The 12,199-nt window shown below is 39.4% G+C and overlaps 1 protein-coding gene across 1 annotated transcript in view; it reads right to left on the bottom strand.

The window, feature by feature from the left end:
- DNAJC1 (DnaJ heat shock protein family (Hsp40) member C1) overlaps positions 1–1,713 on the bottom strand; it is a 111,770-nt gene extending 110,057 nt beyond the window's left edge. The window contains exon 1 of the mRNA XM_018909341.3: positions 1,626–1,713. Within this exon, the coding sequence (XP_018764886.1) occupies positions 1,626–1,664 (39 nt within the window). The 5' untranslated portion in view covers positions 1,665–1,713. The remainder of the gene's footprint in view (positions 1–1,625) is intronic.
- Positions 1,714–12,199: the final 10,486 nt, after the last annotated feature.

Raw genomic sequence — 12,199 nt, 5'->3', positions numbered from 1 at the left:
AAAAAAGCCTTCAAAAAACCTGATAAAAACAGGTCACTTATTCCATACTGCTGAGACCAGGGAAACCTGTCCTAACACTGATCACAAATTGCAGGTGGCTTGTGGCACCAATGCTTCTGAGAACACAGCAGATAATGGCTATTTTGAAAGAAATACCTCAGAATTCTTCAGATAAATTATGGCTTCTTTTAGTCAAGAGGAATGTGAATTTGGAAAGAATAATAGGGAAAAAATGTGCTAATGTTAATAGGATTATGATTATCTAAAATACATATTTAAGAGATCTCTTAATTTAAATTAGCACAGTTAAATTATTCCGATTGGTTTTAACAATGTGAGAAATTTAAAGCTCATTTTTATTCTGCTCCTTAAACCATTGGAACAGAAAGCCTAATACTGCACAGAACATTTCCAAAAGGGATTTTTAAGAAATTCTACACAGTCAGATTAATTTAAATGTTTCCATTAAAATGGTTCTATACTCCAAGCATAAGTACTGAAATTTTGGGAAGAAAATGCTGAAAATACTATTAAAATGCTCTAAGTGCTTCCATAATAATGAAATCTCCTTCAGTTTTCTTTTTTTAAGTCATGAGAGTAATGAAGAGTACTTCCCCCTTCTCCAGCACTTCAATTAAAGTCACATTAGGCCTCCCCAATATAAAAAAAAAATCAGTTAAAATACAAGTCAGTTCTCTCTCTTGCCTTCAGAGAAAGATTTAAAATATAGAACAAACATAATCAAATTCAGCAATGCTTGGCCTCTCTATGAGCCTGCAAGTACATGTGAGACATCACAGGCTGATGAGTTGGGAGACTGGTGATAAAGACTTAAATCTCACTATTGCAAACTCTGACACAAAGATAGAGCGGAAAGTAAAAGATTACACATGCCTTTTTCATCATTGTCTAAAATTACTCCTGTTGGGAAGTATTAGTATTTTTTCCTGTGACTCAGCCATGACATTTAAATTGCTAGAAGATCAGAGAAGAGTTTTTAATCCTGTATGTAGGCTCTGCAGCTGGGCAGCTCCTTTAACTGAAGGATATAGAGAGCTATGAAAGCAAGGATAGCATTTCCTTTCTGTGCCCCAAATTTGCCTGCACAGGCAGACAGGTGTCACTGAAACAGGTCCACTTGGCCATGAAGCTCTGCTTTACAAAGCGTAAAGGAAAGAAGCATATAGAGAAATAATTTGTTTAAATAAATCTCTGTTCTGACACTAATTGACAGCAGCACCCAAGGCCCAAGGCGTGAACAAGTTATTATTAGCATTTTTACCAGCACTGAAAGACCAGCATGCCTCATGAGCCCGGTAGGATTCACACGATGATATTGTGAATAGCTAGAGAGCCTGCGATTTTGGTGCCTCAAATGAATAGCAGACGTCTAGGGGAAAGAGCTTATTAAGGGACCACCCCTTTTCTTCCTAAAGATAAAGCCTTATCTCCAGCAATTGGAGAGCCTGACTGCTCTGCGGTCTGTTCCAGTTCTCTCTCCCGGCTGGTTAGTGTAGGTGCTCGGCATGGTTTTGTGCAGTCACGGGCTGGGTACTTCTCTCTGCTCACAAAGCTGGCTCCAGAGTTTCCTGCGCCCTCCCCCCAGCCCAGGAGCTGCTTCCCACCTCTGCGCCTCTGCTCGCTGCCTCCTCAGCCGCGCTCATTCAACTCCTCGTGGGCCACGTTATAAGTCGAACGGGGGAGATAATCCAGCTTTAAAAAAAACAAAAACAAAAAACGCCAAAACCCAAACCAAACCAACAAAAATACCACAAAACCAAAACCAAACAAACGAACAAAAAAAAAAAAACCCAAAAACACAACCCAAAACTCCTCGCGCACACATCCTTACACACGCTCAGAAAGACTCAGATGTTTCGCTGCTCCAGTTTACAACTCAACCCACGAACAGCTGCACTCCCACAATCACGGGGACAGCGAGCCCCGACCAGGGAGCAAGAACGAGAGGGGAGAGCAGGCAGGAAAGAGCCCGACTTAAAGTGGCTTTTCCACTGGACAAAACCGCGCAGTACAGCTAGAGCCGGAGAGCCGAAGGCGAGCAGCTGCCCCGGCAGCAGGGCAGAGCAGGGCAGGGCAGGGCAGAGAGCAGGCAGGAATTGTCACAACCCAGCTGCCAGGAACGCCGCAGGACTCGCCCCGGAAGAGAAGGCTGAGCTGCCGAAGCGGCGGGGCAGCAGCAGCAGCAGCGCTGCTCCCAGCGGTGCCGCACTGCTCCGTCCCCATAGGCGAGTGGCCTCGCTATTGCCTTTTTAAGGATTTTTTTTCTAAAGTCAGATCATTTTGCAGATGCAGTTTAGCGTTTAGCCACGCGATCAGGCGAACGGAATGGAGACGGAGAGAAGATGACGTCCAGTGTGGCAGTGGGAAAAGAAGGACAGTGGGGACAGGACCACATATAGCAGCCCTGCCCGCTGAAAGATTTGTAAGGAATATGCCGATTGTGTACACCAGCTGTTACCTTAGGACATATGTCAAAGTAATGAGAAAGAAATGTGGGAATAGGAAGAGAAGCAAAAGCAACAGAGCTAAAACCAGAAAGCTATTGCACTCCATCAGAGATGAAAGAATATTATTTAGGAAATAGCTCACTTGTGCCTGGTCTGGGCAGCTCAGTCGTCTCTTTTAGCTGCATTACTCTTATTATTTTTTTCTTTTTCTTCATGTTACATCTTTAGTGCCAAAACCCAATAGTGCCTGCTGAGCATGCCATACCTTTCATGCTGTTTTCCAAACTCAAAAACTACTTGAAGCTACATTATCATCCTACAAGATATGGAGGTACACTCAAATCATCTTCATATGAGCCATGTCCTTAGGAGCCATATCCTAATAGTGTAAAGCCAAGATATGAAAGCCCTGATCATTATAAATGGCCTTTTCCCAGCACAATTGTATAATGTTTTGCTGCATGACATGACAATAGTCTGTCATTAAATTTTAATATATATGTTTTTCTCAAGAAGAACATCAACATGGGGAAGCACTCTCAAGGAGAAGTTTTGGAGGTACAATAACTAAAAGATAGAAAAAAATCAGTGATTAGAAGGCTAATGGCATATTTTTACACAATGTTTTCTTGACACCTTTCAAAATTATCTGTGGCTAAAATTGCAAGTGGGTGACTACCAGTGTTAATTTTGTTACTAATCCAAGAATGACATGCTGGTAGTCTATTCACATATGGAGATGCTCAGCATATGCAAGCTGAAAACCTCTTGACAACTTTGAGAAACATGTAACACTATTTTAAAAGTTTTATTCAGGGAATATTATTCTAGTGGCCCAGAATGGGAGCTCTCAATGTATGGACAACATACAGAGAGAGGAAGATGTAAAGATGCTGTTTGGATTAATATAATTTCCATCGTTCATTTCCAGTAAGAATGTTGGAAATTAGGGGTTCTCAAGACTACATTATATTCTTAAGACGTTTGTGTTAACCCCCCAAAAAAAGGGAACTAAGAGACATGATTTTAAAGTATTGAAGGTTTCATGCAGTTTTCAAACTATTTTTAATCTATTCTGCAGTGACTATCAAAGATTGATGGAGCTTGCTCATAATAGGATTTTTTCTAATTATGTTTGACACATTAAGTGTTGCTTAGCAGTGTATTATTACTTGTATTCAATGAAGCAATTAGCATTTATTTTTCATTTCAAGTAAATTTTCCTAAAAGTGTTTTGTAATATTTTTCAAAATTAATTCACCACCAGGGGGCAAAGAACTATTTCTCCGGAGGGAACGTTTTTATATTGGTTTTATAGATGCGTGACCCTTTCAAGGTCCTTTTCTACTTCACAGTAATTGCAGATGTGATTAAAAACAAAAAAGTGTGCAGACCTAAAAATACATCAGAGGAACATCTTTGCTATTTTTGCCAACTTTGACTGCTCTAAGGTTGAGATAATTGTTGGGAGAGAGAGCAAGCTGGAAGACCAGAAGAGGTGCTACAAGATGGCTGTGACACGAGCGCTGCTGTTCCTTGCCTCTGTCAGGATCACACAGTGCTGTGTCTTGTGCAGAAAGAAATGACTTCCATCTAGGCATTAAACCAGGTAACAAACAACTCAGCATTGTACACAGTATCATAACACTTATCACAGAATCATAGAATCATTCTATTTTAGCTGACTTTAATTCCCTGCTCGATTCTGTCGATGCTGTTTTGTTTCTGCTTGGTCCCTCTTATTTGTTACTTTGCCAGAGATGAGCTGATGTTAGGAATAATTAAAAATAGAATTTGATTTTGCAAATGAAAAAAACATTTTAAATCACCTGGAAATTTTCTGTGAAGGTCATACAATTCCATTTGTCAGCACATAACAATCATTTCCCATTTATTAATGTATGTTAGTGACATTTGTTAAGGCACCATTGCAAGGAAGGAACTAGCACCATAAAATATTGGAGAAAAGAAAGAGAATCAGGTAAATCCAAAACCAAAACCAATATAAAATAAACTAGTATGACAATGCTTAGAGAGACTGTGCAACCAGCAGCACAACATGCCAACAGTGTAACAGAAGAGCCCCTTACAGCAAACACATGTAGGAATTAATCATGGATAGCATTTGGTTTGTGGGGTATCTTTTCAATGAAATGATTGAGTTCATTTGGAGAGGAAACTGAAAGCTGTGATGGATGAACATAGAATACACTGTTTACTCAAAACTGCTGTTTCCCCACCATAGGGGTTTTTAGGTGGTAGATTGTTGTCCTGTTCAAAATTGAGGATAATGCTTTGAAATTTGCTCAGTATCTTCAAAGTATATACTTAATCACGTAAAATCAAATTTCAAGTTAAAATAGTTTTCACACTTCAGGATTGCATTAACAAAGTAGTCATACCCTGATGGCACAGTGCAAAACCAGCAGAACTAACTAAATATAGGAAGACCATTAATATGATGCATGTGTACAAGGGTCTTTCTAAGAAAAATCCTATTTAAATTCTTCAAATTCCCCTTTAAATTTAAAGTGAGCTTAATTGTGACTAGGAAGAAAAAAAAAAACTATTGAATTCACTTCCACAAAATTCCAGTATATACAGACACAGAAAAGTAATTCCTAGGAAGACCAGTCTGGGTTGAAAGATCACAACTACACAGCAGAAAAAGTACATTGGTATAATCCAATATAGAGAAGGGAGGTTTAATTATTCTGTGGTTATATTTACCAAAGGGCAGCTTTGAAATTCTGCCCACAGCTACAAATGCAAACACATATCTGCTAAAATAAGGCATTATAATGTCTGATACAACTTTTCTTACATTTATATCATGTCAAGTAAAGATATATTTACTTCCTGATTCACTTGCTTTTATTAAATTAAAAGTTCAGTGTTAAACATGTCACAGCATCTTGCTGCTGGTGAATTATATTTGTGATTTCTTCAAATCTCATAAATGGCCAGAATCCTTCTTCTGCCTGCACAGTTGTGATTTCCATTTGCTCTCAAGGAATACATTTCAGAAAATAGAGCAGAGCATGTTACTCTTATTACAAAACATTATTTTCAGAAAAACAAATTACTGTCCAAAGCACTTTCTTTGCCAAAATTCTGCAATGTAATTTTTCACAAAATCCCATTAGCCAATACAATTTCTCTAGTAAGTAGTCTTTAACAGAGCTTTAACAGCTCTCACCCCATGGGGATTTTGTTGTCCTTGCTGTGACTAGATGTTGCTGTGGTATGAGTTTTATTCATGACATCGCAGATTAAAACAATAAAAAAGTAAAATAAAGATTTCTCATACCATGTCATTGAAGATCAAAGGTTCCCTAAATGTGGAGAACCCAGATGGTCCAGATCTGCTGAGAAGTGGCTCATTTCTGGAGCTCTTTTGAAGTAACACGTTTTTAGATAACGCAGGACTGCTGTTAATAGTAATTTACAATCTCCTTAAGCATTATTTTTTACTTAAAATTTTTGACTTTTAAATTCAAAAACCTAAATAACTGAGCTTCTCTGGCTGTTTACTTTTTTTGGGAATCACTGCAGTCATGTAGAAATATTTCATGTTCTGTCTGTGCCCTTTAATCACTTTTTCTCCCTCCTCTATTTGCATTCTCTCTCATCTCCCCTGTATCTACTGTATTGTGCTAGCAAATAAATATTAAATACATTGTACTCATTTAAGTCTTAACTAGGCATTCAACTCACATAACAAATACTTCTGTGGGCAAATATTAGACAAGGAATATGTAATATAGAGTGTTATTTAGCAAAATATATTTAATGAATTCTATCAAGTGAGAGGTATAAATATTGACTTCTTCTCCACGTGGCATGTACAGGAAGAAATCAATTAGTGGATGCTCTTGGTACATGTTCCTGGTCACAGGTAGGATGAGGAGGTGGCTTGCAGAGCACAGAGTAGGAACATACTCAATGGTATTATCTGGATCTACTTTTATGTAAGCAGTACTAATGAGTTAGACCTTCAACACAAAGTATCAAAAAGTTACAAGACAAAAAACTCCATTTAACATTTTGCCAGTAGTATGGCAATCCTCCCAACATCAAATCTATGAAAACTGGGAAAAGCAACCACCCTTAAAAGCTGTGCTAATGGAAGTGGTTAAATTACAGATCCACTAATTTGTTTCCCTTGTGTTACAGAGGCCAAACACTCTCTCCTTTTTTGACCCATAATGCAAGCTTCAAAACTCTCTTCTATCCTGCAAATAAAAAGGAATTTGATGTCCGTTGCACGCCTGTAGGATATCCTTGAATGTAAATATGAATGTCAAAGAACAGCCCACTTGTCCTTATTCCACTTATCCCTGATTTGCTTTTATAATCAAATTATATTTTTCATCTTTTCTTTTGTTGCAAAATATTTTTTGAAACTGTAAACAAACACCAGGCTAGCAGAATTTTAATCAGTGCTGGATCCAAGTGCTGTTACCTCTGTCTACAGGCCAGCCAAGGGCTCCATTATATCACTTAAGCACCATTTAAGCTGAACCAGTGATTTATTCTTGCAGCACGTTAGAGGAAAGGGCAGAAGGAATTCTCCCTGCAGGACCAACTTGCACCACATGTCAGTGACAGACCATTTATGCCACCAGGCATCAGTGACTGCAGTCCTATGGAGCCCAAGGCTGGAGATAGTCAGTAAAGCAGGAAGGTCTAGCTGACAGCAGTGCATGTGCACACTGTGCAGGCACAGCAAATCAAACACATGGCAGGAGAAGCCAGAAACTGAGCTGCTGTCCTGGGGCTGGTTGTACGTGGCCATCATACAAGATGCAGAACTTTTATGCTGGATGCTCCATGTTCCGAGGGGTGTCTGTCAGTCCTGGCTGAGGAAGGATGTGGCACCTGCCCTTCCCTGCACTGTGTGGTGTGAGGTTTGTCTGCAGGGAGCTCCTGAGAGCACAGGAACTGCCATTCTGCCTGTCCTTCAGCCTTAGGAGCCACCAGCAGCTCCCTGCAGCCATGCAGCCCCTTCCTGCTGCTTTGTCCAGCCCCCTCTCTCCCTCTCCCACCCACACCAGACTCTCTGTGTTCCCCTGCTGCTGCTCCAGCCTCTGCTCCAGCACCTGTGCCAGCCTCAGCCTTGGCTATGGAGAAGGGACCTGAGCATATCTGTCCTCCACTGGCACATGCACCTGCAGAGCAACACCCAGAGCTGGGGCCCCTCCTGCCTGCTCCTGTTACATGCCAACAGCCACTCCTGCTGACTTTTCCAGAGAAAAAAACCTGATTTAGACCATGCAGCTTGGGAACAAGTACTAGGTAACTTTCCAAAGGTTAGTCATAATGGATGAGTTCTAGCCAAAAGTCATACATTCCAACTTTCCCAACTTTTCTTTAACAAGCTACCTTTTTCTTTAAAGGACTTTGGGGCAAACTCAGCCTATTCTGTCAGCAGATCCAACTGAGAATGGATCAAGTACTCTGGACATCAAAAACAAGCCAAAACAGGTCAGTGGAGCCAGAGATGCATCTGTAATCATTTGCCCTCTGGAGACCTGACAGGCAGTAAAGAGCCCTCTGCATGCTGTAGCTCCTGGCAGGAAAAGGAAGAAACCAGTCCTTGTATTTTTCTGAAATTTAACATTGAAGAATGCAGTACATTGAAACACAAAAGGTAAAAAATAATTAGATTTTCTGTTTAAAAAGATTAAATGTGGGGGTTTCTCATCTCTGTTTTGATTTTGAATAATTTTCACTTACCCCTTTGGATACATATGTGATTGTTAGTGTTGTCTGGCTTCCCAGGAGCATTAGAAAATGTAACCTAGGCCTTTCTGCAATTACAAGCAAGTGAACTTGTCACAGCTCTGTGCCATGTTCAGGCCCCGTAGCAAGCTCTGCCCTCACTCTCCACACTGCTTTTCCTGTTCCCTCTGGGCACAGGACTAAAATTCTCCAAAATGACAGTACCTCCATAACTACAGTACTTCCTGCAGTGCCAAAATCCCATCATCTCTGCAGTCATTTTAAAGTACAGGAATATTGAAAACAGAACCAATCCAGAAAGAGGCACAAGTGCAGCAATAGGTCCCTGCTGAGCTGGAATTTCTGTGTGTCTTTATAGAAAATGTTAAATACTGCTGCAATCAGAAACCTTCTGCTGTTGTTTTTCCATAGCTCACTATTGAAGATAACAGCCTGTTAATTTACATAAAAAAACATATTTGTCTTATGGAAAAGAATTTTCAATGAACATTAACAATAGAATGCACAGGACAACACCATATACAGACACACCATATCCTCCATATTGAGGACTGTACAAAACAGCAATGGCAGTCAAAGTCAACTGTAAAATGGTGGTCATTATGCTCTCCTGGTTATAATTTAATTATGCCTCAGTTATTGTGTGGTTGATTCCTTCACTCTTTTACCCATATTTTTGAAGGCAGTCTCCTGAAACTGCACCCCACTCCAGAAAATCTTGGATACACCATCAATCTACATGCCTGTTAATAGAGTGATCTCAGCCTAAAAGGAAAAGACTCAGACTGGTCAGTTTAAGTGTCTAAATTGCCTTTAGCCATCAGCTCTCTCAGCCAGAGAGCTGTAATTACCATGAAACACCCAGGGAGGCACTTACTATTGTTGTTTTCTTTTTGTACTAGTCTGTTACATTTGGAGTTATGACAGATTATACTACAGTTACCATAAAGTAGTATTTCCCAAGTGAAAAAACTCTTCACAAACTATTGTCTTTCTTTCTGTTTTCAGTTTTGCCAGTAAGAGACAAAAACATTTGTTAGAAGGAGAAAGAAGCAGCATAAAGATTTATTTTGGAAAGCAGATTTTGTAGCTGTGGAATAAGCAAATTGGATCTTACTGTTTTCTGGTTACATTTTGCCTTTTCACAGTAAGTAAAACAAAATGGTGGTTTCTCAGCTATTATGATTTTAGAAATACAGTATTTAATTAAATCTTTTTATGGTAATGTTTTTTACCTGCACTCTTTGTGTTTCTTGTAGATGTGAGTCTTGCCAAGTTTCACTCAATTAGAAAGAGATCAGTCATTCCAGAACTGAAAGCAGTTTTCTGGAATATCTCCATAAAAAACAACATTGAATAACTTAACTAGATGTAAGAACTTCTAAATAGTAATGCATTACAAGCCAATTTTTAGTCTTGGTCTTTTATAAATATACCATTTCATTCCTTCCTCATTTAACTTCAGAGACAGTCTTAAGTACATAACACCTCTGAACATTAAATAACACTCACAGTAAAAGGCACTTTACGAAGAATTTTGGTTTGAATTAGCTTTTCCTACACTCAGTCAGTGCTGAGCACCTGATGGAGTAAAACATACGGATCTTTCCCCAGCATTACTTTCTCTTTAGTTATGATAATGATTTATGGTACCTCTGAGTCCTGATTTGGAGGTCATAGAGAGTAAAGGATATCATAGCTGTACTATGCATTTAACTTTTCAGAAAAACCCTAGAGGACTGAGAAAAGCAGGACAATTTTTTTTTTTTTTTTATTCCTGAGAAGATGAAAAAGTGGCCTAAAACATCCTGGGGCTCAGATGCACCAGATTAGACCAATAGCCTATGTGCAGGTGAGAAAGAGCAAGAGAGCTGTTACACAGCACTAAATAAATAAAGAGTTTTCTTCAGTTACAGAAAGGTAAAGCTCCAGAGGGATTGGTTTCCTCTAAGAAATCAAAAAGGAGATGTGTGATGCTTTAAATGTATTAAACTGTAAATCCATAAAGAGATGCAATTGTGAAACAAAACTGCAGGCTCTATAGAGAAGTCCACAAAATACAGAGTAGCTTTGCAAGAAGTCACAGGGAAGACTGCACAAAGGCTTGAAATAAAATATAGACCCAAGCAGCCCCTGGGCAAATCCATTATATTTAATTTTGTTTTGTATAATAAAACAATTCTGCAAAAGTCTGTGGACAACAGCTGAAGAGAGACAAAGAAGGGCTAGAAAGAATCAATTGTAGCAGAAATTTTGCAAGAGCAAAGACTGGATTATCACTTTGGATATGAAAAGACTACATATGATTTACATTTGGACACCATGCACAAGCTATACTATATTTGAAGTCCCAGAAATACTCTTGAAATGAAATTCTAATTATATTGAGTACAAACAAGCAAAGCTCATCTCATAGGAGTTGTGCTGTGGAGAATGTGAACTGCAAGCCCAGGCGAGGCAAAATTTAGAAAATCTAATACTTGCAGTGGCTTCAAAAATGAAACACTGTATCTTTTTTAGGACTGGAAATGTCAGATACTAGATGATAATGCAAATTATGAAGAAAGTCACAAGTCCAGAAAGCAAAATCATAAATTGAAGGCAGAATGAAATGGAATGGAGAGGTAACAGAGGAGAGGTAGCTTATCTGTATCCTTGTCTTTGAGATGTGGTTGAATGTCACTCATACCTAAGCAGAATTAGTCAGATAATTTGTGTCTTGGTGCAAGAGACTCAGTATCAAAGGTATGCCAGACAGCTCCATCCTGGGAGCATGTAGCTTGGGAACAGCTGATGGAAGTCACTCTCCCATCCAAGAGAAAATGCTGAGACTGCTGGGGAAGGTATTTAGGATGAGTGTAAAGCACAAGCTCTAAAAGATGCACATGCCTGTCTTTTAATAAAGGCTACCATCTCTTTTTACCCTCCTGACTGGAGTAACTGTGAGGTTGATTTCACTGGGAAACGAAGAATAGAGAAAGATTTGGAAGGTGTACTACCAAATATGTGAAAACCATCTCACCTGGCAAGGAGGACCAAGACCCTGATGGGAAGAAACTTTGTGGAGTTTCAAGAGCATTTAGCAAATCCATGAGGAAAATCCTTCACTTGTCGACATAACATGGGTATGACAATGGGGGCAATTTCAAACAAGCTGAACAAAACATCCCGTAAATCATCATCACACAACAGCACACTTGCTGCCTGTGCCTGCTGAAATCTCCACTGTTGTTTATTGGGGTATCACTGACCAGAATAAACAGGTAAGCCCTAATCCAGAGAGCCATTGTCTGCTGCTGACTAAAGGCAAGCTCAGCAGTAGGAGGCCATGGCACTGAAACAAGCTTAGGGGTAATAGAGAAATGGGAGAGTAGGCCATGGAAGAATAACCACAGTGGTATATTGTCTTACCTACTGGATGACTACAGTCATGAAAGAAACTTCTGTGAACAAATATTCCTCTAACTGACAAATCAAGAAACTGTCTAACAAGAACTGTAGAGATGAACAAACTCCTGGTCAGAAAGACTGATTCTTGCAATGGATATTGAAGGAGAAAACCTCTGGCAGGTGGCACAGAATATTCACAAAGCTGATTCGGTGGGCATCTTTAAAAGACATAATTTATCACTATGTATCAAAGAAAGACCTATAAATTAATGACAGGCTGAGGGAACATGGTACACAAGGAACAAGTCAATTTTATGTCCATACAAAATCCCTCTGATCATGTTAGGGTGGAGTAATGTGATAACAAGCCTCTCTCATCATTAAAATGAGTGAGACACTTTCAGTGTGCTCTTCTGTCTCAAAGAACACTGAGGAAGAAGAACTGTTTCAAAAGGATAGGTCAGTGTTTAAAAAAATGTGGTCTTTGCTTTGTGCTGTTGCTTATAGAGTTGGGAGTTTCTCCAGAAATATCTAACAAAACATTGGAAAGCCTCCTTGCCTTCCAGGGAAGATAAGGAACAGATCACAAGTCTGAT

Source organism: Serinus canaria, chromosome 2 (assembly GCF_022539315.1).
Source record: "Serinus canaria isolate serCan28SL12 chromosome 2, serCan2020, whole genome shotgun sequence".
NCBI lineage: Eukaryota > Metazoa > Chordata > Aves > Passeriformes > Fringillidae > Serinus > Serinus canaria.
Note: the sequence above shows the minus strand (reverse complement) of the source record. Positions and strands in the feature narration are given on the sequence as shown.